This window comes from Manis javanica, chromosome 12 (assembly GCF_040802235.1).
Source record: "Manis javanica isolate MJ-LG chromosome 12, MJ_LKY, whole genome shotgun sequence".
Lineage (NCBI taxonomy): Eukaryota > Metazoa > Chordata > Mammalia > Pholidota > Manidae > Manis > Manis javanica.
Window position 1 is genome coordinate 97,006,527 of NC_133167.1, and position 27,427 is coordinate 97,033,953.

Sequence of the window (27,427 nt, forward strand, 5' to 3'; positions counted from 1 at the left end):
GGACTGCTTACTAAAGTCACTGATTCCACAGGCACCTCAGAGGTATTTATCTTACATAGTTTAATTAGAGTTTCTGAAGTCTCATTTACATAATTTAGCTATCAGATCTTTTAGAACAATTCAGAAATAATCTTTAGTACAGCCTCTGAACTACATAGCACTCTACAACAATACAAATATCCTATGTTTAATGGTGATGATAATCAGTGGTATCTTATTGTTGTCACATTTTAAATAATGCATATCTGAACTGATGAGATTTTTAAGTTTTGAAGCAATTAAAATTAGCTTATACTGAAAATATATGGATTACATTAAAGAGACACTATAGCATAGGCTCAGGACCCAGATTTTCAGTGTTTGAATATTAGCTCTGCATTCATTACCTGCATGACCTTCATCAAGGTTCTTAACCTCTCTGTGCCTCAGTTTCTTCATTTGTATAGTGGGTATAATAGGAGTAATGACCACAAGGAACAGTTGTGAGGATTAAATATGCTAAAACACATGGCCACTTAACAGTTTGTAAAACAACAAACACAGGTCATTGTGAAACGTAAAGTTTTCTTTTAGTTAGTGGAGCCATACAGCTACTTTGAACTGAATATTTACATACCCAAATCAAAATTAAATCAAAACTAAATGTAAAAATATTTGTATACCACAATGAAACTAAGTGTGCTTCAGAAGAGAGAAACAAACATAGCATTTCTTGGGACATTTATGTGCTAAGCTCTGTACTGCCTTCATCCTAAATGTCACTCCCATTTAGTCCTCATTACATTTCTCCCAAGTAAGTATCATATTCATTTTACAGATGAGAAAACCATCCTAGAGAGGTTCATTCACTTGCCTAAGGTCACAGCACTAGTAAGAGCAGAACAAAACCCCACTGCAGGTCTCTCATACCATTTCCACTGTCATGCTGCTGCATCTAGGTTCCCACCACCCCATATAGAACTGCTGAAGCACACTTCCGAGGAGCATGGTTTATTTAAAGCAAGGGTTCTATCAGAAAGTTACAATGAAAATGGGTGAAGTGAGCACACATTCTTTTACTGTTTAATTATATAAGCTTTTAAAAACTTTGCTACTCATCTTTAATATTTATCCTACTTGTATTGTGTGTGTTCTCTATATAGAATGTAGCATAATGATTTGCCCTTCCTAATTGAATATTTTGTCATCTTTTTCCTTTTTTCTTTTGCTAAACTTGGGTTCATTCTGAAATGTGACACTTCATTTGGCCCTTTGTGCTCTATGTCAGCGTCTTCAACTTTATGGATACCATTCTCCTACTAATAGTGTATGTACAATACTTTAAATGTTCTTTATGTAAATAGCCTCACCTGTTATATTTGAAAGTGTTGCTTATTTATATAGAATTGTATCTGCTACTGAGAATGTTTAGGAATTTACGGGATAAAATAAGGTGCAACCAAGCCAAATTTTTAAATTTCCTCCCTAGGTTTATGAGAAGACTCAAATTTACACATCAATTGTACATCTTAAGATTAGAATAATCACAATCAAAAACGCTGTTAGAATAATTGAAATTTTGTATTTTTCAATGTTATTTGAAGAGTTAAATATAAATTATGGGGCAGATTTTCAGGCTATGCTCCTGCAGAACACAGGTATTTTAAGAACTTGATCTACCCATCATGTGATAAATAATCTTTTCTCAGTTCTAGTAAAAAAGTGTATAGACTTTTCTTAGTTTTCAGTATTTCTCCTAAATTTTTTCTAAAATCTTTGATGCCTGCCAATTGCCTACGGCCTATACAAAGTCTGGTATAAGATGACACGTGATATGTTTAATGTGTTAGTGTATCATATTAGTTCTCAAAAAGGATTACAATTTTCAGACTCTTCTTGTCCAGAAAGAGTTGGGAATTCCTGCAAATGATCTTCCAGATGTATTTCTCTTGTGCTAAGCTTTCTTTACTTTCTTCTGGAAAGTCAGAGCTTGTTGGTTAGCCCAGCTACTAAACAACTAGGCATAGACCAGCACCCCTTTTGAATGTAAACATGCACAGTTCATTTAATTTCCCCAATGATCCTTAAGTTACTAGAAGGAGCCTTCAAATTATACAAATTCTCGCTGAGAGGAGCCCTTGAGTAAGGGTGACTGAATCAGTATCCTGCTGAAAGCGTTCCGGTTGTAGTATACGACTTTACAAGTATGTGTGCTGCCTCTTCGATTGGATAGTTAATCAAAATTCCAAACTATAAAATCAACTGTCTAGATTTGAACATACACTAGAGGCTGATTCAGCGTGAAAGAAACCTAAGATATCTTGCCTAAGTCACAAGGGATGGGACCTAGAATGGGTTAGAGAACAAGCTAAAGTCCATGGGACCCTTATGACTAATTATGTGATCCCTTATGACTAATTATTTGATATTACTTCAGATTTTTTTCTACAAAATTCACTACTGCCTTCTATTAAATAAAGTCTACCATTTTCTTAAAATTTTTAGGAGTCTTCTGCTAATCTTTTAAAAAATTGGTGAGAATATATAAGATGAAAATTCCACAGAATATAAAGCTATATGCCCTGTGAAACTTAACGTTAATAATATTTTTGACTTTCTAATTTTTTAAATCTGTCGTACAAACTATTTTTCTAGCCATGGCAACTTAAGTTTCTCCTTTAAAGTCATAAGTAATTTTCATATCGATGAATTATTATGTGATTTAAAAAAATACATTTCAGAGTATATTGCTCATAGTACTGACATAGCTCTAGCTTAAGCTACATATACAAATTGGCTAGTCACTCAGCCACTAAAAGAATAATACTGAGAAGCAGACTTAAATTGCCTATTTCATTTATATTATGCCCGCTTAGTTAATAGGAAAGTAAATTTATGATTTTACATTTTTCTGGTAATTTTTTAACTTTATTTTAGAAATCTTTTTTTCATGTAAGAATATAAAATACATATTTTAAAGTAATGTAATTAATGTCATTCAAATCTACAGTATTAAATGGATTACATGATTTTTCAACTCCCTTAATTCGTTATATAAATTGACCTTTTTTCCTATAATAGAAAATTTTTTGCTCAGAAAGGAGTGATTATTTTCAAAAAATGCAAACAAATAAGGAAATTCATTTAAATTAGAAAAATATTCATGAAGTCTGAATATTTATATGAAATATCATTAGTATAATGTTATGAATTAACCAGCAATTATCTGACAATTTCCAGAATTGTAGATCAACTGTAATTGTAAAATATTTGAGTATAGTCCATGGAGCTGAATATTACCTAAGAAGAATATAGCATAAGATATAACTGAATATAACTTAAGAAGAATTTCTTCAGGGAAGGCAGGGGCTCTCTCAACTTTTACTATATAGATTCAGTGGCCTCTGTAGTAGATTGCTCCAAAATTCAGTCATTCCTTCAGTAGATTCTGCCTGTATTCTCTCAAATTATTTCCTGCTACAGTGTAAGGTTAAACATATTCTTTTATATCCATGGAGATAGTTACATGATAGCCTTTTCTGTTCCAAGCAACACTACCTGGTTCTTTTCATATTTCTCATGAGGTCAACTTTGATTATGTTACCACAGTAATGAAAAGAAATGTAAAAAATTCAAAAGAATACATAATGCAAAGTCAAGTATATTTGACTTTGACATGCCTTATATGATTTTGTAAGTTTCAAAAGATTACCTTAATTACCCTAATTCCATTGTAGTCAGAAAACGTACCAATTTTTACATAATTTTTTGACATGTGTTAAGATTTGTTTATGGACTAAAACAATGTCATTATTCATAAGTGATCTGTGTTTGAAAAGAATGTGTATTCTCTAATTTGGGTTACAGGATTGTATGATATATATGTATATCATACATATATATAGTTAACCAAACGTGTTAATTATGTTTTAAATCTCTATCATTACTAATGTTTTGTCTGCTTGATATGTCAACTGGTATGTTAAAATACACTTTATGATGATAGAGTTATTAATTTCTACCTGTAATTCTGTTACTTTCTTTTTTTAATATATTTTAAAGCCTGTATAAGAATATAGAGTACTTATATGGTCTTAGTGAAATGAATCTTATATACTATCCCTAGATCTCTGGAAATGTTTTTTGGCTTAAAATCTATTTTAGCTGTCAGAATAAATATGCCACCTTTATTTTTATTAATATTTTGTATAATTTTCTATTTTATTTCCTATTTTTTCCTCTAGTGATGATGAAACTTTCCCAGATTTTTAAAATATGTTTTTAGTTCAGAAATTTACAGCATATAACATGTAAATATAAAACAAAATAAGTAATAATAAAAGTTTAATCACCATTTAGATAAAGAAATAAAATGTTACTATGCTCCATAAAGCCTCTTCACGTGTCTCTGCAATCATAATCCCTCCATCTTCTCCAAAAGATAACCACAAACATGACTAAACCACTTCTTAGCTCTGTGGTTTTATCACCTGCTTAATGCATCCTAAACAATATAGTCTAATTTTTCCAATTTTGTCCTTTATATAAATAGGATGATATTACATGATTTTTTCTGTCGTGCTTCTTTGACTTAATATCATGTTTGTCAATTTTATCTATATTGTTCTATCTAGTCCTAGTTGATTCACTTTTATTGCTGTAAGCAGCAGTTCTCAATTGGGACTCAAATATCAGGACCCATTTACATTGCTGAAAATTATTGAGGACCCCAAAAACTTTTGTTTATGTTGGTTATATCTACCTATATTTATTGTATTAAAAATTAAATCAAATTTCAAAATATTGCTTACCTATGAACAATTATTTATGGAAAAGAACTTCAAAAATGGGAGGAACTGTAGTCCCATGTAACTTTAACTTAAAATTCTCAGATTATAGTTTTTCAGGTCACAGTTGTAATAGTGGCACAGATTAAAAAGGTACAGTTTTTAAATTTGTTTTTATTTTGCTGCGTATATTTTTAAATTATATTAATAGTAAAGACAGTTTACTATCTGATTCTATAAGCTGCTATTTTCCCCCCCCTAGTTTGTCTAATCTTTGAGTATAACCTTTCTCAGACCCTAACTGTATCTAGGGTATTTGCCATCTGAACATGGACAACTTTAAGCAGCCATTATTCCCACAGTGCATTATTCCACAGTGATCTATTCCCACCTCTAAATCAGTCTTCTTTCTTCTTAACTTTCTTTTGCCTTCCTTTCTTCCATCTTTCCTTGTCCCTTATTTTATTTCCTTCCTTCCTCCTTTCCTTCTGTCTTAGTCTGTTTGTGCTGATATAACAAAAATACTATAAACTGAGTGGCTTATAAAGAACTAACACTTCTCACAGTCCTGAAAGCTCAAAGTCCGAGATCATGAAGCCAGCATAGTCAGTACGGTAACGATGAGGCCTCCTTCCTGAGTCACAGATGGCACCATCTCCATGCGTCCCGCGTGGTGGAAGGAGGCAAGGGCGTTAACCTGGGCATCTTTCATAAGGATACTCATCCGTTCATGAAGGCTCTGCCTGTGACCCAAACACCTTCTAATAGCATCACCTGGGGGGTTAGGATTTCAACAAGAATTTTTCAGACCAAGGCTCTTTTCATCCTTCTTTTCTCCCTCCTTATCATAAATGTAATGGAATGCCTTGAAGAGGGTCCTACTCAGCCAAAAAGGCAAAGGAAATTCTTGGCTAAACTGCAAAGTTTAAGGAAAATCTACCAATAACAGACCCTCAATTTACACAAAAGATTTATCAGACTTACAGGGTATAGCACATTAGGGACATCATTTTGCCTGTGCCATCCATTTTTGAAGTTCTGAACTATTTATGACTTCTTTTACCTCTTTTAATAAAGGTCTGCACCCAACGTAACACCTTGGTAAGGAGACCTAAAGCTCATATAATAAAGACAATGAGAAGTCTTCAGGAAGTCTTTGCATATTTTCCTTCTATTTACATATCAAAGTATCATAATATCTGTTTCATAACTATCACAATGCTTATTTATATTTGGGCACTTTCCCCATTAGTTTTTCCTTAGTCTGTATGCCTATATTCTGGTTTTGTATTAAAGCCAGTGTCTATGTTTTGTAAGTCATTCTTGCTAAGTATTACTTTATTATTATCTCATTAAGATTTTATTAAAATATGGGCAGTAGGCAGTGTCTTCTAGTAGACAGTGTCTTCTATTATTATTAATAATGAATTAAAACTTAGATCTTTGAAATTATTCCGTGATGCATTATAATTTTATTAGTGACTCAGACTTTTAAAAATCAACGCACACACAGAAGTGAAAGTTTTCTCTCATCATCCACTCACTCCTAAGTACATCATGCAACATATTCTTTCCACAATAACCAAAAGAACACCAAACCTGAGAACCTGTGAAATCTTCCGTGATAAATCCTGCCAGAAACTGCATTTAATTGTTTTTATTTATAGAGACCCAAGTTAAACTTGTAGTTTTCTTTCATGTGAAGATTAGACTCCACTTCTTAATCTTGATATCACCTTCTTAAGACTAGCCAATACTGAGATAAATTTGGTCTTCTGTCATTGCAATAAATTAAGAGGTGCCTTACCTGGTCACAATAGACACATCTACCAAATCCTTGAGTAGCTTTGAGTAGTCTGACTTAAACTAGACTATTTCTTTTTTATCTGTTTGGATTAATTAAAATTTTGTTTCTCCAAAGTATGGATACAGTCCTTTTCATTCTTTGATACAAAAACATAGTGTAGTTCATTTTGAGTTAAACAGGATTTTGTAGGTTGCTACAAAATTATCAGAATCTTCCCCAAATGAATCAACTCCACATAAAGTGTTAACACAATTTTTATTTTACACTTTCTTAGAAGTTAACCATGTTTTGGTGGAAAGGCATGGGGGAAGGGATGAAGGATGTGGTTTTTTTTGACAAAGCCACATTGTACTTAGAAATAGTGGTTATATACCATTACACCTTTGAAAATACCCTGAGTTTACCAGCAGTGTAATATAATACCGTTGTGCGCAGCAGAAAACAAAAAAGGTAAGCTAATGTGTTTTCTTTTCAAGGTTGGCTAGAAGAGACTTAAAGTGTATAAGTTATCATTCTTTGTGACTATTCTTTAGATTTCAGTTGTGCTTCTTAAAACTTCTACAGGTACTTAAAACAGAAGCTGAGGAACATGTCTCCAGAAGCTATTGGGACACACTGAGACGTAATACAAGCCAAGCACTCTTTTCAGACCTCGCAGAGGTATAATTAAACCTCCACCAGGTCCTTGTACTGTTTGCCATTTTGTTAATCTAGTTCTCATTTCATTTTAGAGTCACAATGATGGAAACAAAATATATTTTATATTTTCCCTTTTTTCCTGCAAAGCAATAATTCCTATATATAAATGGTATTTGAACATGTCAGCTGTGCTGGCAGGTCCTGGAAGGTCACTCTAATAATAGACTATGTTAAACAACTTGCATATTGTAGAACACGTAAGTTTGCAACTTAATAAAATGAAATATTGTTATTTCTTAAGGATCACTTTCAGGAAACTTGACATTGCTATTTTATAGATTTACTGAATCTTTTAACCTTATAATTTGTAATGTTACATGAAGTGCTGAAACTTTTAACTTGGTAAAATGTCGATTACACTTTAGAGTTATGGTAAGTTTACAATCGTGCAATATTAATATTAAGTTAATATTACCAATGGTGGAATGTGGGGGAGGTGTGACAGGAACAGTCAATCAAGGAAGGGAGGAGTATTTTAACTTGACATTGTTTAGCATTGCCAGTCCTAAATGTAAAATTTAAAGTAGATAGACTGTTACTATTTTTGAAATTCACAGAGACACATACCTTGATGCTGCTCTCACCTGGGTTCTCCCACCCTTCCTGTCATTGTGCCACCATAACAAGGATTGGTCAGTTTAAAAGATGATGAGCTGTGTCTTTCACATTAAGCACTATGTTATATTTCCTTTTGAGAATTTTCAAGAGTTTTAATAGAGATGCCTATGAGTCTTACCACATCTTTTCAGTAAATACTAGGAGATACGTTTTTCATTCTTTTTCTCTTTGAAGTTGGTGCCTCATTTATTTCTCTAAAATTTGACTTTCAAAAATTAAACCTAAAAATATTTGGAGAAGTAAAATGAAATCAGGTGCGATTTCTGCTATCCATATATATATATATATATATATACAGTGTTCCTTACTTGATGCTTCTAGACTAGGGCAAATACATGGAAATGCTGATTGTCACTTGTGCTCAATTTTAAAATCTCAAAGCAAAACATTTTGCCCTATCTCTAATTTACATTTGATATATAAATATGATATAATAATGACCAGCCATGAACATACCAAAATTACCTTTTAAATTTGAACCATTTGTAGGCATAAAATGTTTATAGATATTACATTTACAGATATTTCAGAAGTGCTTAATTCTGTAATCATTTATACAGCCATGTAATAGTTGTGCATAAAAGTAAGAGCAACTGGAGACACTAACCCTTAGAGGCCCTCCAAGCCAACTGTGACCTAGCTTCAAATTAAGTCATGTCACCGTTCTCTCCCCTTACTAGACTGTCTACCTCTCTGCCTCCACCCTATTTTTAATCTCATTTAACTCTGCTAGAAACTCTCACAGTTAGGTACAATCTGCTGATTAGACGTTGAATATGATTTTATGTCAGAAGTGTTCACTCTCAGATGACCAGTCAGCTCTTTTATACACTCAAAGTTTATGTGGTATGTGTAAGATCTTTTGACAATACTCATCGCTCTATCAGAGATGTACCAGAGCTGGCCTTTATGGCTTCCCAGAGCAGATTCGGCACATCTCCTTCCAACTCGACATTCCGTGATGTCCCGTGTACCTTGAAAGTAGCCATGACGGGAGTAGTAATAGCATAGAAATGGGCAAGCAATACAAATCCGGCTCTTTTTTCCTGGAGAGCCAGTTGACTAGCACATCATTTGTTGTAATCAATATACATTATAGTCATAAACTGCTAAATTAATGAACTGATGCAAACGTCATGCAAATTAATCTGATGGAGAGATGAAAGAAGAAAATTGTGTTCCAAAGTAAAATAATTATTTGGGGATTATCTCAGTTACTACCCTCCCACATTAGAGAGGATATTGAGAAGTAACTGTAATTAAATTACAACTCATTGTAATTCCTTATAGATACTACTGATGCTAGTATAACATTGAATTGCTTATAGTATCAGTATTCAGGATTATATTGGTTCAGAATGGAAGCTTAGAAATCTATTTGTATTTATATATCATTGTTTCTTATACATTTAAAATGCATTTAAAATATTGAAGCATTGCTCTTTAAATATTCTAGGTATATTTGAGATTAGCCTCTCATATTCCTAATTCCAGAACTGTTTCTAGCCAAAGATTTTTTTTCAATTATAGTGAAACCATGTTATAATGAAAATTTGAATATACCACCGCTGATACCACTTTCTTTTCTTCTCTTTTAAAAAAAAGATTCTTTCCTGACCACCTCATCTAGAGTAGCCTTTCCCAATCATTGACTCACACAGATCTGCCACACTTATTCTCTATTCCAGGATCCTGTGCTACTTTTGTCATAGCAATCAAAACTTTAAATTTGATTTTTTTCATAACATTTAAATGTTTCATCTTTTTAGTCTCCTTTTTTAGAAACATTTTTTATTGAGGTACATATATATATATATATATATATATATATATATATATATATATATGCCTATCTTAGTGTACAGCTCACTGCATTTTGACATGTATATATACCTATGTCCAGATCCAGATATCAAACATGCTCAATTTTTTTCCCCTTTATCTATTTCATCACCTCTCTGACACCACTTTCTTACTGAAAAATAGATAATACGTAGTACAATATAAGCCTATCATGCATTTGCTGAATATGATCTGTGAGTAGCAGAATCATAAAAACTGTTCTGAGTTTTACAGATGAAATTCAGTTTTTTACTTACTGGCTTTAAGCTTTATTTGTCCTTAATAAATTTCAGTAGATTATTCAAAACCTTCACTAACAAATTAAGTTTGAAGATTTCCTACAGCTTTTTGACAGAGCTTGAAAAGGTTATCACATTGTGAATAATTAAAAATACATATCTTGAAAGAATAAAATATTTTCATAGTTTGACATTTTTATTTTGTGCAAATATATTAAATTTGTTTATTTCATCTTAGATGACATCACTTAAACTAATTTTTAATCAAAACAGTTAGATAAGGGCCTTTCATGTAAATGGCCCATGGGGTTCTTTTGTGGCTTTGCTTTGCTTTGTTATGAAAACACCTGAATTCATTTTATTTTAACAATGAGCACAAGAATCAAAGGGATAAAGTCTCTATTTTTGTCTCAACTCTCCTGTGATTTAAGTTATATAACACGTAGGATACCGAGGACACTGGTATAGTTTTCAATGACTCCCAACAGTACTCTGTTTCACTGAATGGTGGTGGGGGGGGGGGGTTCACCATTTCCATTTTCTAATTTTTTTTCTCTAATGTCAAACTGTTACTTATGCCTCTGTGGGTCTGGATTATCTGGATAAGTGCAACCTAAGTCTAATAAGATTTTGATGATGAAAGACTGTAAATGAAGATCTGCTCTGCTCAATGGGCATGAGAAAAATGGGATGAATGAGGTCATTATTTACAACTTGTATAAAACAAAGCCATCTCATTTCATTGCATTGTGTCTTGAGGTTAAGGACATCGCAGCACTAGAGGAAAACATTTCATAATTATGTTATCTGAGTTCACTAGCTTTTGGTGTTCCTGTAACGTTTTGCTTTAAGGCATTTTTTTCAGATCTATGTAATGTGTAGCCTCAGTAACAAGAAGACTACTATGTAAAAATCTTTCTCCATTAAGCTTCAACATTATGATATTTTTTTATATTGTCTAGTCTTTTTCCAACTTCATGAAATATACTGATTTGGCAAAAGTAAATATATAATAGCTAACATTTATTGACCATGTACAATATGGCAGTTATAGTGCTGAATGATTTACATATGTACCTATCCTCCCACAACCACTTAGGATAGGTACTATTGTTATTGCTGGGAATAATATTATCCTCAAAAAGATTAACTTCCCCAAGGTCACTTAAGTAATAAGAAAAAAGTTAGGATTCAAAGCCAAAAATCTGACTGTTGAGCTAATCATCATAGTTGCTTACCACACTATGCTTATTGTGAAGTAAGCAACTTTTTCTAAAACGCCATTTCCCCTCCTCTTATCCATTCTGTACCTCCCCCACATTCCATTCCTCTAGCTTCCAGATGGATATGCCAGTTCTTCGTGCTGACTTCTGATTGGCTAGAGTCTCCACTGTCATGCTCCACATAGGCATGCATTCTCAAATATTTCCTCCCCCTACTAACTTAAGCTGTTCCATGGGTAATAAACTGATCAGACTCAATTGTACAAAATCACAAAAGGATGTCTATAATTAGCGTATCCTTTTTTCCCCAAAGGTCTTACTTAGGCTTTTTTCTAAAGCATCTTATGACTATCAAAAAGAACATTTGTATACTTCATTTACACTCGTATTCTAATTTTATCCTCAAAATCATTGTTAAAGGTAGGGTTATTCCCATTTTACAGATAAGGAAGCTGAAGGTCAAAAAAGTCAGTGAACCCAAGTCTTCTGATGTTAAGTCCTGTCGGTTTTCCATTACAGCGGTCTCCCTCCTCAACCTGAAGCTTCTGGGGAAGGTGGCAGCGGTCTTTGAGCACTACTCAGAATTGCACTAGTCCACTGTCACATATGGAGCCCTGAGAGACTGGCACCACTAATATTCTCAATATCCTTAATAAGCTTGTTCAAGAAGGTATATTTAAAAGATAGTGTGTGGCACCTGGCCTCCGGGCTATATTTTTTTCCACCTAAGAGCCAGACCTTCAAAGAAGTTGAATATATTATAGGGAACTTCCAGTTTATTCCAACTCCTGAGAATACTTGGGACTTGTCAGCAGACTCAACTAAGAAGTAGTAGAGATCTTCCAAGCCAATTATAAGGAGGATATATACTAGAGATTATTTAGGACAATCCAAATCTAAACTATTTATATATAAAGAGACAATAGACAATTACGGAAGAATTTCAACAATTTGAGGCAACAAAGTAGAATATAACCCTACGTTTTAGAGTTTTTAAGACTTGAGTAATCAAGGTAATATCACTAGAAAAACAGTTTCATAGATAAAAAAGAACATGTTGGAGGAGAAAAGACCAATTAGAAGATGTAGTTTCCATAATTAGCATATTCTTTTTTCCCCCCAAAGGTCTTGGGCTTTTCTCCAAAAGATCTTACAACTATCAGAAAGAGCTTCCGTATACTTCATTTACACTCATATTCTAATTTTGCCTTTGATTACTTGAGTAATCAAGGTAACATACTATTTTAAAAAGACTTATATTTGGTTTAGGGAGAAGGGAAATAGAGATCCAGCAAATGTTGTGAAAGTAGCTGTTCATGAAAAACTTGGAAGAAGGTATGAGAAATTAAAAGGTTACCAAAATTTAGGGTATAGAGATGGGTAAAATGAAACTTTTTGTCAGGGAACATACAAGACAACTGATCCTTTGTAGAGAAATATTTGCTTTCTCTTTCTTACATATTCTGTGGAGTACTTATCAGGATTCTGGCCAAGTAATACATGTCAGATAAGTACTTTTAGATGGACATTTATATCTTATTTTTCTTTGATACAGAAAATGGTAGTTATTATTTAACTTGTTCTTTTTCTTATATCTCCCAGGAGAGTATATGGGAGAGTTACAATCATTTGAATTTTATGATTTTTGTACCTGAGTTTGTAAGATAGGTATGAGTTAATGGCCAAGTGAAGAAAGAGGGAAAGAAAAAGAAGGCAGAAAACAAAAGAGGAGGGAGGGAAAAGAAAGGAAAATCTATTAAAGCTACATTAATGTAAAGAAGGAATATTTCCATGGGCCATTATACTTTATAAGGGCTGTAATTATGCTATTTTAAGAACACACTTATTGGATCTGGATTTAGCAAGTTGAATCAGGAAAGAAAAACCCACTGAAGTTAGTTTCTTACCCATTAAAAAAAAAATGACTTTTCTTTGAAAAAAATTACCAATGATGTAAATTTCAAAGTAACATTACTATAGTTTCTCTTTTAAAATAGAGTATTTTCTATTTGAAGTATCGTTAAGTATGGAATACAGCAAGAAAGTATCATCATTAAAGGAAGCTGATTTGTAAAGCTTGAGGCCATTCTTTTTCAGCCCAAAATATTCAGTACATCTGAAGAATTTTCCTGTTTTGAACATCCTCAAATAATGGATTTTTCAGGTTGATTAGGAAAAGCCAAACTAAATTACTTAAATAAAAATAAAATACTTGCGGATTGCTAAAGGATTTCAACTATTTTAGACAATTTAAAATGTAGATACCCTATATGCTTAATTTGAGGTTGAAAACTTCTTAAAATATAATCATATCTTTAAGATTTTTTGAGAGTAAAAATGAATTTCATTCATACTTCTGTTTTCAAATCTTGAACATTTTAACTGTAGTGACATTTGTTAATACAGCCTCAATTTTTTCATTCTAATGTTAATATATTTATGTTTTTGATATTTATATGTTGATAAAATTCTTTAAGGGGTATTGTATATCCCTATTCTGTTTGTGTATTGCAGCTCAACTTTACATTGTGATTTTTTTTAAGCGTGCTGATGACATTGCAAGTTTAGTAATAGATACTACACTTCTTGTACACTTTTTTGGAAAGAAAGGAAAAGCTGAGCTCAACTTTGAAGATTTTTACAGGTGAGCTTAATTTTTATATTTCTATTGAAAAATATGGTTAAGTCAGAAAGGTCTTATGAAATCATCTAATGCAGTGATATGCTCCCCTTTGCTGCTTTTATCTTAACTAAAAATGTTCTTTAACAAATACCATTTCTATCAGTACCTGCATACCAGTGGTTATACTGATTAGTGGGAAGTTACTGAATGATAAAAGAGGTCTGGACATCTGGATTGTTTCCTCTATCTCGGGAGAAGGAATGACACCAACTCCGTAGTCTCAATAGGCCACAGTGGTAATAAGAAGCATGTATATACCCTGTCTAGTGTAGTAACAGCAGGCACTACAGTCAACGTCTTTAAGTCTCATTACTACCCAACACAGTATTTTTTTTTATCCCCATTCTAGGCGAGGAAGCCAAAGCCCTGAGAGGCTAAGTACCATCTGTTACCATCACTCTTCATTTGTCTTATTCATTCCTTATATGTTTTTGTTATAGATTCATGGATAACCTCCAAACAGAAGTTCTAGAAATAGAATTCCTTTCCTACTCTAATGGGATGAACACTATCAGTGAAGAAGATTTTGCTCATATTCTTTTACGATATACAAATGTGGAAAATACATCAGTATTTCTGGAAAATGTGCGTTACAGTATACCTGAGGAAAAGGTATCCAATCCCTCATGTTGATTTTGTTACATATGGTAATTATATAGGTCTATAAAAGATATTGTCCTTTCGTTAGTTCTTTTGATCGTCTGTGGGTTAATAGATTCTTTGTATATATTTCATTCTTTTTTCTCCTGTGTCCTAAGTGCTCTGGCTCAATTTTAAAAATTGATTAATTTAAAATTCTGGGCAGATAATACATGTTTTTCCTTAGATATGCTAAAAACCCTTAAAGTTATTAGCAATTGGTTTAATCAGATTATGAATAGTATTTTTCAAAAGAATTTTGCTGTACTGTATGCTTCGACTACTACAGAAACATCACATCATATAAAACAGTTTATATTGACATCATGTCAGTCACACTTTATTCATTTCTATAATATCCTTAATAAAAGATCATTTGAAGACAGCCTTTGATGAGTGAGTGATCTTATCGGCAGTTGAAGTGAGGTTTTTCAAGGAGTTTGGATGATATGAATGGTTAAGAACCTGGGACAACTGATCGTCTATTTGTTGAGTAGCAAATGTGTTGTCTGCACTTCTGAGCAGTTGCATTATCTAGTGGAATTTGAATGCATCGTTGCAACCAAATAGAACTGGTGTGACAAGTATACCCGTCAAGTGTGGGATGTTTTAGATATATTGACTTCTGTTTGTGTTTGTAGAAGGATCAAGTGAATCTATCCAAGAAAAACTTGCTGATAGTTTGACTTTGTTTAAAATGGATACACTGTGACACTGCTAACAATTCTCCAGGTCCCCTAAGGAATGAGAAGAAAAGATGTATTTGGCCATTAGTTTACATAATCTCTTAGGGGACTTTCGTCTGTTTTACATACACTGAATTTTTCCAATTCATAGACACTTCCCTGTAAATGAATATTGGAAATTGTACTGCTTTGTCAGCCTGCTTGGATATTATTTAGGGCATGAGAACTCTTACTGTTTTGGAAACTATTTTTATATTTAGAATTGTTTCAAAATTAAAAGTTTTAAGTTAAATTCAACTGAAAACTTCTAATTGACAGAAGGATCTTAAGTACTAGAAATCATCACAGTAAAAAAGGAAAGTACAGAAAAATGGACTGATTCTGGATCATTTAAAAAGCAGAGCTGAAAGAACTTGTTGGTGGATTAAATATTGATGTGAAGATAAAAGAGGAATCAAGAATGCCTAGGATTTTGGCCTGAACCACGGTAAAATAGTGGTGCCATTTGCTGAACTAAACAAGCCTGCTTGGTGGTAGGAAAGAAACAATAATTTTACTTTGAACAAGTTAAGTTTGAGATTCCTATGGGATGTCTAGGTGAAGAAATTACGTAGGCAGTTGGAGGTCTATAGTGTTTAGGGCTGCAATCAGGGCTACTTTTGGTAACTATTAGTATATAGACGTCCAGATTGTGTCTCCATCTTAAACTTCTCCCCTGAATTTGAGACTTTTACATCATAACCACTTGAGTATCCAGTAGACATCGTAGGCTCAATAGTTGCAAAATTCAACTTCTGATCATCCCAAGAAAAAGTTCACTCCATATACCATAGTCTCTATTTCACTTAATGGAAACTTCACTCTTCCTAGTTGTTCTAGCCACCACTGTGGACCCCTTCCTCTCCTGTTCTGTATACAATCTATCAACAAATCCTCCTGATGCTGCCTGTCAGAATTTCGCCACTTCTTGCCACCTCCACTGCTACCACCCAAGTCACCATTCTCTCTTGCCTCAATTATCACAGTTGCCTTCTAAGTCATCTCTCTGCTTCCAGCCTTGCCTCCTTACAATCTGCTCTCCTTTAGTATTCAAGGAATTGCTGTATACCATGATTCAGATTTATCATAGGAACTCCCCATTTTTCTCATAGTAAAAGCAAAGTTTGTACAGTGCCTACAAGAACTGCACTGGCCGCTCCCTCATTACTTCTGACATCATTTCCTACCATTCCTCCCCTTGCTATTCTACTCCAGTCACACTGGCCACTTTACTGTCTTCAATACCAGGCAGTCTTCTATTTCAGTATTTTTGTATATATTCCTTTCTTTGCCCAGAATTCTCTCCTTTTAGATATTCTTTTCAGTGAAGCCTATCCTTCCAAGCTAATATATAATCACCTATTATGTAAATTATATATAGCCTGTTATATACATAATAACCTATTATAGCAATTACTACCCTCTCCCTTGACATTTCCTATTCCTTCTTCCCTTAATCTGTTTTTATTTCCATAGCATCATCATCTTCTAACTTATATATGTACAGTTGACCCTCAGACCACCTGGGTTTAAACTGCTTAGGTCCACTTATATGTGGATTTTTTTCAATAAATATATTGAAAAATGTTTTGGAGATTTGCCACAATTTGAAAAAACATTTTCATTTCTCTAGCTTACTTTATTGTAAGAATACAGTATATAATGTATATAATTACAAAATATGTGTTAATCAACTGTTTATGTTATCCATAAGACTGTCCAACAGTAGTAAGCTATTAATAGTTAAGTTTTTGGGGACTCAAAAGCAGATTTTCAACTACTTGGGGAATTGGTGCCCAACCCTTCTTGTCAGTTATAATTTGCTTATTTATATATTTCATTGTTTATCTGGATAAAAAATAGACTTGACTTATTTTTATTATTTATTTGTCTACCCCCACTAGAATGAAAGCTCAGGAAATCTGGTAATTTTATCTTTTTTATTCACTCATATATATATGGCACCTGGAACCCCTGTTGAGTGAATTGATAGTACTTAAAGATGTATCTGTGTGTTTTTTTGTAGGAGTTTTACATTTTAGCTATTAAATTTAGGTCTTTGATCATTTGAGTTAATTTTTGTATATGTAGTAAAAAAAGAGTCCAGCTCTTTTCTTTTACATGTGGATATCTAGTTGTCCCAGCATCATCTGAAAAAGAGACTGTTCTTTCTCCAGTAAATGGTCTTGGCACCCTTACTGAAAATCCGTTGACCATAGACATTTGGGTTTATTTCTAGACTATCAGTATATGTATTTTTGATGCTTTAAATTTTTCCATTGCCATCATTTTGTTTTTGTTGACATGTAAGCTACTTCTTTTCACTACACTTCTAACAATTAGGACATGTTCCATTCAAGTCTCAATTGTTCATTACAGAAGTGGTTCTGCGGTGGGGGTGGGGAGGGAGAAGGAATGACCATACTCGCTCAGTGTGCCGCTCCCCAGACTATCTTTCCCTCACCGCTAAGAATGGATTGCTTTAAATTATTGCCATCAAAACTAATGCCCTGTTTTTTCAACTTACAGTTCCATTTTTCCAAAAACAAAGAGTTTACACAAAAATTTTCATTTGAGTTTGACCTGTCTTTTCAAACATTAGAAACCAATTTTGAAAAATCTAAAGGTTCAGATGGTGAACATTGTATTCTGTCATTCTTTGATTTGCTTTTTAATTTTATGCTCCCTAAAAGTTTTGTTTTACTCTTTGCTTAAAAATATGCCATCGTCCTGTTTTTCACCTTCACCAGCGTTAACCTGTCCCCCTGAGGTCGAGACTGTTGCTGTGGCAGCTGGTCGCGCATAAACTGATACAGACCCAGAGCAGTGGCCAGTTTCCCTGGCAACAAGCTCTCCACAGCAAGACAAACCCCTTCTGGCTCAGAGGCCTTAACTGATTCAAACAGCCCTCTCTGGAAAACACGGCAGGTGGGATCAGGTTACCAAGCAGAATCCAGGGCTGGAGGGCCATAATGAATATAAGGAGAAAGAAAGAGAAAAACGTAAAGAGAAAAGAGAGGGGATTCCCTTGCACATGAAGCAGGGTTGCAATTGAAGTGGAAATAATGTATACCAAAAATTGGTATTATTTTCATAATAAATCATTTAATCAGTAGTTAACCTAGATAAAAGTCGACTCTTCTGGTTCTTCCCTAGCTTTCCGGTGCTGCCTCGTTAGTTTCTCTTCCCCTGTGATCCCTATAATAAGGTTAGAATTTGTTAAGCCTGAGTTCTTACCCCTCCACTCTTCTTCTCTGTTTATGTACTCTCTCAATTATGTTAATTTTTCCGAGTACACATTAATGAAATGCAGCTCTCCAAATTTGTTTTATCTGAGATACATTGTGCTTATTTCAAATAACTTTTCTACTTAATTGAAGTAATAGCAGTGACAATAATTGCAATTTATGGAAATGACATTCCAGAGTCCTTCACAGAGTCCTTTACTGAGCCCTGTGCTGGGCCTTCCAGAACTGTATGTGTACAGTCATTGTGCTTGTTCCTGTGTCCTGGCAGTGTTATCAAGGCAGGAAGTAGTAAAAATACACTAGTGTTGGCTTAAACAGTATTTTGATTTTGCATTGTCATAATAAAGACAGTAATGACCTAATGCTGAATTACATTTAAGGAGCACATGTTCAGAGAAAGTGTTTCTTTAGGGGTTATTTTTTTTGCCCTCTTTTTTTTTTTATTAAGTATCATATTTACTTTCAGGGTTTAAAAAATTGAGGCCTAAAATATAGAGCTTTCAAAATTAAGACATTTAAATTCATTTTTATTGTAGAAATTTTTGGGAGTTTGTGCTGGTATGACAATGTTTTTAAAATATTTTTCACCTATAGTAGCAACACTACCCAGTGGAAATAAACCTGAGTGAATTTTACATTCTATTTGGGCAAAGAAGGTTTCAGTTTGTGCCCTGGAAATGTTTACTTACAAGATACACTGCAGATACTTAATCTATTTATTTCTAGTAAGTATAGACTCTCATTTTAAGAAATTTAGCAATACTAACTATATTTACATATATTCTCCCAACATAGGGCATCACATTTGATGAATTCAGGTCATTTTTCCAGTTTTTGAACAACCTAGAAGACTTTGCAATAGCCTTGAATATGTATAACTTTGCAAGTCGTTCTATTGGGCAAGGTAAGTAATCATCTTTCAATAATTAAAAGCAGAAAATAATCCAACATGTTTCCAGGGACTTTGGCAACAAATTAATTATCAGGTAGATCATATTACCCATCACCTTGCCCCAAAGTTTGGTGTATACTTCAATGGAAAATTCATTTTCCCTAAACAAAGTTTAGAGAAATACACCACATTTTTGTATTAAATTTATTATTGCCCTTCATTTCAGATTACAGGGAAAAGCTAATAATGTTTGTAAATCCCGGAGGAAAGAACCTCATAGAGGCCTGGTCACATTGAGGGATACGTGTCTACCTGTAGAAGAGCCAGCTGGCCACGCCCCAAATAACGTCACAGGATGACATTATAGTACTGATTGTACCCACAATCTGCTAGCTCAGGAACCTGAATTTTGTCAACAGAGCCTCCTCTTAGCTATGGACTTGGATTAATCAAGTTTTGAGAATGATATGTAAAATGGAATGTTGGTTTTGCCTAATGTACAAAGTAATACTATACTTAGAATTCAGAATGCTATTGTCTTCAGGACCAGCTCATTGTTTCTCTGAAGATAGACTAACAAGTCCAGTCCTTTTTCTAGGATTCTGTGACTATGACCACTTTCCCATCCCTATATCCATCTTTTAAAAATATTTTTGCCATATGAGGACTTTGTTTATGTCTTTAAGGTGATTTTACCTGAGTCTGCCATAATCTAATAATTGCTAATTCCCAAGCTTAAATCTCAGTGGACAGTTCTGTGTTATTTTATTGCTAAGTTCTGGGGAGAAGCCAAATTACAGCCCCTGAGTGCTAATGATAATTATCTCTCTCCCAAAGCATAGATACTGAATCCCTCATATAGCTTCATTCATTTATTCACCAAGTAAGAAAAACCTGAAAATTTTTCACACTTAACCCAAGGTCTAATCTAGATGTTCAAATGAGGTATCTTCTCAACTCAACCCATTTTGAGTCTCACGATCTACTAATTGAGCTAACCTGGTGACTTCAACTCAACCCATTTGAGTGTTTTAAAACCAAAACTTTTGGGAGCCCTGTCTTCACACACCAGCATTTATTACCATGATACACCTACTAACAACCTTACAAAGAAAAAAATGTCATTATCTGCCTACCTGGTTCAGAATGGAAAGTTGCTTTTTTACTTTGTGGGAATGAAAAAATTGTGTATTCTTACAGGTGCTCGGATCTATCTCCTTTTCTGTTGCCACTACTAGTACCTTAATTCAGACTGCTACCTCTGAAAAGGTCTATTGCAGTAGTGCCCTCAGTGGTGTTCCTGCCATTATTCATTGTCCTCCCTGACGGTTCCTGTACCACTCACAGAATAATTGTTCTAAAGCACAGATTGGTTGACCTTTCTACAACACACTTTTGTGGAACACTCTTCAACTCCCTGTTGCCTGTTGAAGAATGTACAGATGCCTGGCCTCAAAGTCCCTGTGCAGAGCTTCTCTAGCTCCTGTGTGTCCCCTGGACTCTACCCAAGCAGCTGCTCGTATTTTCAGAACATGCCATATTCTCTCCTCTTTCACCTCATGCCTTTGTTCATTCCTGTCCTCTGATCTACTATTTCCCCTCATCTGTACAAGCTGTCCTTCAGGGCTCAGCTCACATACAAAATTGCAGGCTTTCCTCATGACTTTCTCTCGATTTTCCCTACTGCACCCAACAGACAGAAGTAATCACTAATTTCCAAATCTCACAGTACCTTGTTGTTCCTTTCGGTATTGTTCTGTGTAAAGGTTGTTTGGGCAGGTGTCTCATCTCCCATCTGAACAGTAAGTTTCTTGAGAATGTATTCATCTTAATAATCCCTAGTGTCTGTCACTGATAGTAGGTGCTCATTAAACACTGAATTTGAATGCATTGTTAACCTAAGATACAGCTATTCCTTGGCCCTCTTAATTAAAACCACAAAAATTTTTGTTCCCTAAAAGATAGCATGATTAATGAAACGTCATATGTTTTAGAAGATCATGACCTGTGTTTAGAAAAAAAGCTTACTTAATAACTTTTCTGGTAATTAACATATATTATAAAAATAATGTTAACAGTTTACTCCATTTCTGTGACATTTATCTAGATGAATTTAAGCGTGCTGTCTATGTAGCTACTGGCCTCAAACTTTCACCACATTTAGTGAACACAGTCTTCAAGATTTTTGATGTTGACAAAGATGATCAATTAAGTTATAAAGAATTTATTGGAATTATGAAAGACAGACTGCATAGAGGATTCCGGGTAAACCTATATATTTCAAGCTTATTGATAATCTTTTTTAAAAACTGAAAGAAAAAAATCTTAATGATATAAACATGAAATGTTGTACTTGGAAAGAAAAACATAAGGCTCTATATACTTTCAAAAACAATTTGAGGTGATAAAAGTTAATACTTTTTTAAAATATAAAATTAGTTTGAATTTCAATAACTTATTTTCATATATAATTAGCTTAATATCTTTATCCCAGTTTGTGGGGGCAAATGTTGCCAAATATTTTTTATAAATATTTTATTTTACACAGGGCTGTTCATACTTGTTAGTATACAAAGAAATATCACTATTCCTCATTTTATATGATGCAAATTTTCATTAGGCAACTTGAGGCTCTTACATCACTGAATAGCCAGTACTTTTTAATATGGAAAATAAGGTAAAAACTTTTTTGTCTGTTGAACTGTTTTCCTATATGCACATCTTATACTAGAAATTCAATGATTTTTTTTCTCAGAACTATATTAAATAATTTTTTCATAATAATTTAAAGTAATTCATTATTTTAAATAATGAAATATAGCATGAATCAATAAATGTTTATACATCTAACATCTGTGATGTGCTACAAATGGAAAAAAATTTTTTCTATTAAGATTAACAGCTAGGATAGTCAATCTTCCCTCTTTTGTAAGAATATCTCTACATATTACACATTTAAAAAGAGAAAATGTATATACAAAAAAGATCACTTTAGACATTATTTTTAGTAGTAAACCTAAGCTGTGCAGGTAAAGATAGTATGTACTTAACTGCCACCTAGTGGTTAGTTGTTAGCATTTGCAACGATGGCGCAAATACATGACAGCATGCATTACAGATCAGTTTTCCTCAAAATTTTTTGAGTGGAAAGATCAAATTAAAATTTAAACTATGCTATAAACCTCTGACACTGTATTTCTCTCTTAGGGGTTATGTGTGCTTTTAGTTTTGCTTTATTTATTGTGAATCTGGCCAATAACATTATTTACATTTGCACAATTTAAATCATCTGTTCCACAGGGTTATAAAACAGTTCAGAAGTATCCCACTTTCAAATCCTGTCTGAAGAAGGAACTTCATAGCAGATAAGTATGTTAGCTTCACTGTCTAAATTTGTTCAGTAACCATAAAGGAAGGGTCATAATTTATTTTTTTATGATATTTTGGAAATAGATGAAAGAAGTAGAATTATAATTTTTTAATAATTTTAAGCCACTAATTCAATTTAAGAATTAGTATTTTAATTATTTCATTTTAGACCAGGAGTTAAATTTAAAAATTAGTCGTTATAAAAAGCATTAGCTTGCCACTATTAAGTTGTGATCTAAAAATGAACTGAAATGATTACCTAATTTGGAATATCCTGACTGAAAAATTTTCAGTAACCTGCAGTTTTACATCTGGGCAGGTATAATACAATGAATCCAAGGTGGGTTTTTATAATCTAGGACCATTAGCATCAAAGGGATATTTGTTATTGTTTTATAGGATCAGGATTTCAAACATCTGCTACAATTATGGCAGTGATTTTTTTAGAGTTATTTTAGGTTCCTGGCACTATACTAGGTGTTCTTCCAGTATAGTATCTTCTTTAATCTTCACAGATAGATATTCCATTTAACAGCAGAGAAAATAAAGGCTTAGTGAGTAATTTGCTCAAGATAACTTGTTAGTAAGTGGTGAACTAGGATTTGAGCTTCATTCTGTCCGATGGCAAAGCCATCTTATTCATTATTTACTACACTGTCACCATAGAAAGTGGTAGTTAAAGAAGATAGAGGAGATTCAGTTTGTATCAACCCAAAGAAATATCTCAAATTTCTTGCTGATCTCCAAAATGAAGGATTTCCTCTTTCCTTTTTCTTTTAAAAATCAATGGTAGCTATAAAATTTTGGTCACTTGTGGGTTCTGATCAGTTAGGTATCTACAGTAAAGGTTTTGTTCATTCATACGTGCTTGTAAATGTATATTTCTTGCTGTTTTTTCTTAAGCTGGAAATTGTTTTATTTCTCCATAGCAGTATTTGCCAAAGTGGTTCCATAGGATATCAATGCATGTTCTTCTTTAAAAAAAAAAGGGGGGGCTGCTTTGTCAATAAAGTTTGAGAAGTATAATAAACATGGTTAAATAGGTTCCTTCCCCCATAGAACTTACCAGGTCTTAATATGCCTCTATTCATTTGTGTCTCTAAAAGAAAACAGTACTCAGTATTTTGCAAAGTAGCTTTGAGGCCTAATGTTTTATGGAACCCATTTTGGAAAATGCTGTTTTAACATGTTTATTGGCAAGTAGGCTTATTTATTTATCTAAGGTGATAACTGTAGTGATTGAGCTAACAGAAGAAGTCAAATCTTCCTAAATCTCTCTTTTAAGGAATGAAAGTTCCTTACTGCCCTATAAGAACTTCTATTGCACATTTACAGAAAGGTAGGACACACCATTTGTGTCCTTATAGGCAGTATTCTCAACGAACTTAAAACAGCGTCACACAGACATTGTTGATTCTCTATAGTTGTACATAGAACCAAAGGTAAAAATGATTACATTTATTCTAGACCTTTACTTTATAATATGATTAGACAAGTCACTAAACAAAATACTGAAGTTTCAAATTAGAGGAAATATTCTATGATTGAGTCTTTGAATGTTATATTGTCAATTGGGTGTTTTTATTATGTGCCTTACTGTTTCATATTATTACTGTAATAATACATGATTATTGCCATCACCTTTGAATTTCATCCTAAATAGATACTGCTTTTATATATATACTTTTTATTAGGTACTTCTGTAACAAAGTTTAAAGGATTATTATCTACATAACAAATGGAAGAAGCCAAATTTCAGAGAGCAGAAGTAGGTCTGAGATCAGAACATGGAGAAATGAAGGAAAAGGTGAAATGCTAATTATAACTTTTTCTTGAACGTAAGACAGATAAAATGTACCTTCTTATTAAAACTACAAATGTTATGTGTTATCAATTTGAGCTTTTACCTTGATTTACTGAACTCTGCACTTTTTCATTCCTTTGAGAAGTATATAGATACTTGCAATGACTATATAAGAATGTATTTTAAGTATTTTTTTAAACTTAATAGAAATCTGCTTCATTTCAAAATAATATGACTCCTGGAATCTAAATCACTTAAAAATGAGCAACATATTTTCCTTGGTTTTAGACTGTGAACTTATTTCTAGGAAATGAATATTCCTTAAGACTTAGCCTAGAGCCCTTAGAATTATTAATAAATCCCAATTATTTATGTTTTTTAATTACACTGAAATAATTTTGAAAAACAAATAGAAATTAAGCTACTATATAATATGATGGTTTACATTGTACTTTTAACTTTTAAAAGTACTTAATTAACATATATTGTTTGAATCATGAAGTTTTTTAAGTTTTTGTTCATTTACCAAAGTCAACAGAATGTATTCTTTTCTGTATACAGTAAAGAAATTTAAAATGTAGGTTCTTTTTCTAAAAAAGAGTCATATATTGATGGGGGAAGCACTGGTAGTTGTAGCGATAGTCATTGTCATTGTTATTGTCTTAACATGATGCTGCTCCTGATTGCAGATGGTGCATGTTGATAACACTAGTAAAAATAATATCTGACAACTCTGCACTTATTGTTTGATGTTAGTATATGTCTATAGCATCAAAATGAGTACTATAAAAGACGAATATAAAATCGTTTGGAAGACTGATGTATATATTAGGTAGAAATTAACATTTTGTTTCTTACAAAAGGACCACATGCAGAAGCGACACCCAACAGCCAGTAGTAACAAATAGTATGTTGAGAAAATTAAAATAGTATGTCTTAAAAGAGAAAAGAAAAACTTATATTGAAAAACAAAATGAGATTTTCACATGAAGAAAATGATTTGATAGTACTTAATGGAAATGTGTTCAAATAAAAAATATAAAGGGATACATATGCAAAAATAGAGCATTTATTTATACATTATATGTGGAAGATAAGTTCATTTATCTTCTTTTCTAAGATGTATTTATTGTAAATTGCACACACTTTAGCTATTACCTTGCTTTTGTGTATGAAAATAGGAAATACTTTGTTTTTTTAAGTTATTAAATGTGAAATTGAAAATTCTGCATCAGCATATTTATGGAAGTAATGTTACTTCCAAGAAAATATTATTATTGGCATTGACTATGTATTTGTTAGACTTTTTACATTCTTTATCTGATATTATTTATTATGTTGATAAATATATGATTCATAAGTTTGAGGATTCCACATAGTATAATAATTTAATTTCACCTGCTTTGAAGGTTGACTCAATTGACTGACTAAATTAAAATGCCTCCCACTCATTTAACATGCCCCAGGTCTGTTTTACTTTATACTGAGTGTTCTCAATATTCATTATTTGCTATTTAAAATAATTGTAAAAATGCCATTTGCTTTTATCTTCACTATAACTTACATGATCTTGCATACGTGGAAAAATTCCTATTTAGAACAGTTCTATAAATATAGATTCAAAACTGAATTAGCTTGTTAAAATTCTTTATAAATCTGCCATTCTCCCAAGGAATACTACATATACAACCTTTATTCTTTATTGCTTATCAGTGTGAGTGGATATTCATTTATTCATAAGGCTATAGCATATTAAATATTGAAATGGGAATAAGTGAAATATTCTGTCTGATCAATTAAAATGGAAGAGATTAGTAAATTAAACAATTCTCTATTATCACTCCTGAAATTTATCATCTGTCAAATGGGAGATAAGTATATCTCACTGGATTGTTGTTAAAACATTGTTAGAATATTAAAAAGATTTATTGCTTTCAGAATAATAATATTCTAAATACATGTATGCTATTCTTAGCATTTCCTTCTGTAATTTAATATCAAGACTCTTTGCAGGAAGTCTACATGGTAAAAGATTTATGGTACTTTTCAGAGTAATTTCATATTAAGAAATTTAACTTAAGTTACAGTCTGTTGTTCTTATTGTAAAATATAATTGTAAAGCAATCTGTTTACATTCTTATATTATCTTAAAATAAATATGCCTGCTCTTGAATCAAAACACTTAGTATATTGCATTTATATATATCTGTGGGCTAATGTCTTTCTGAAAAATGTCACATTCAAACTTCAGAAATCTTTGTTGGTTATCAAACACCCACTGACCTCATACCCTGTGTTATGGCAGTACATGCCAATAAAAAATCTCCTCAATACTTTTGTAGGTGAATAAATCACAGAGCCATAAAGCCTCTCAAAGTGTGTAATAGGAATTCATACAATACAGTATTTTGGTCATTGGTACTGGAAAGCTTTTCAGAAAGCTTACATGTGACTTAACAGAGAACTGATTGTTTAAATGGCTTAAAATAATTAAACCAATACTATAGTAGACCCTGTTTTACTAATATTGGTATTTTGCAGGCTTTGTCTTACGAAGAAAATGCCTAGAAATTTACTAGTTTTCAAGACACATTATCCTAATTTTTATAGCTATACAATACATTAACATTTTTACATAGAGTTTTTACTTTTAGAGGATGTAAAACTATGAATTGTGTAATATTCATTCAATAAGTATAAAATAAAAATTCTAAGTGATAAGAAAGCATTGTTTGTTGCTTTTAATTGGCAGCATTTTTACTTTTTTAGTAGCTCATGAAATAATGGTGTGTCCTGCAATCAGTCACAAATTCTGTGAAATATTGTATGTTGAAAATCAACTCAAAGGTATAGTGGTGAGACTTTTCTGTACC

General features: G+C 32.8%; 1 protein-coding gene across 2 annotated transcripts in view; it reads left to right on the forward strand.

The window, feature by feature from the left end:
* MICU3 (mitochondrial calcium uptake family member 3) overlaps positions 1 to 27,221 on the forward strand; it is an 85,590-nt gene extending 58,369 nt beyond the window's left edge. Inside the window, exons 8-15 of one of the 2 annotated variants that reach the window (XM_017653983.3) lie at positions 1,268 to 1,306; positions 7,138 to 7,233; positions 13,738 to 13,838; positions 14,318 to 14,489; positions 19,285 to 19,393; positions 21,489 to 21,646; positions 22,682 to 22,750; positions 24,445 to 27,221. In XM_017653983.3, coding sequence (XP_017509472.2) covers positions 1,268 to 1,306; positions 7,138 to 7,233; positions 13,738 to 13,838; positions 14,318 to 14,489; positions 19,285 to 19,393; positions 21,489 to 21,646; positions 22,682 to 22,750 — 744 coding nt within the window. In that variant the 3' untranslated portion in view covers positions 24,445 to 27,221. The remainder of the gene's footprint in view (positions 1 to 1,267; positions 1,307 to 7,137; positions 7,234 to 13,737; positions 13,839 to 14,317; positions 14,490 to 19,284; positions 19,394 to 21,488; positions 21,647 to 22,681; positions 22,751 to 24,444) is intronic. The other variant, XM_017653984.3, reaches the window with a different exon arrangement.
* The last annotated feature ends 206 nt before the right edge of the window (positions 27,222 to 27,427 follow it).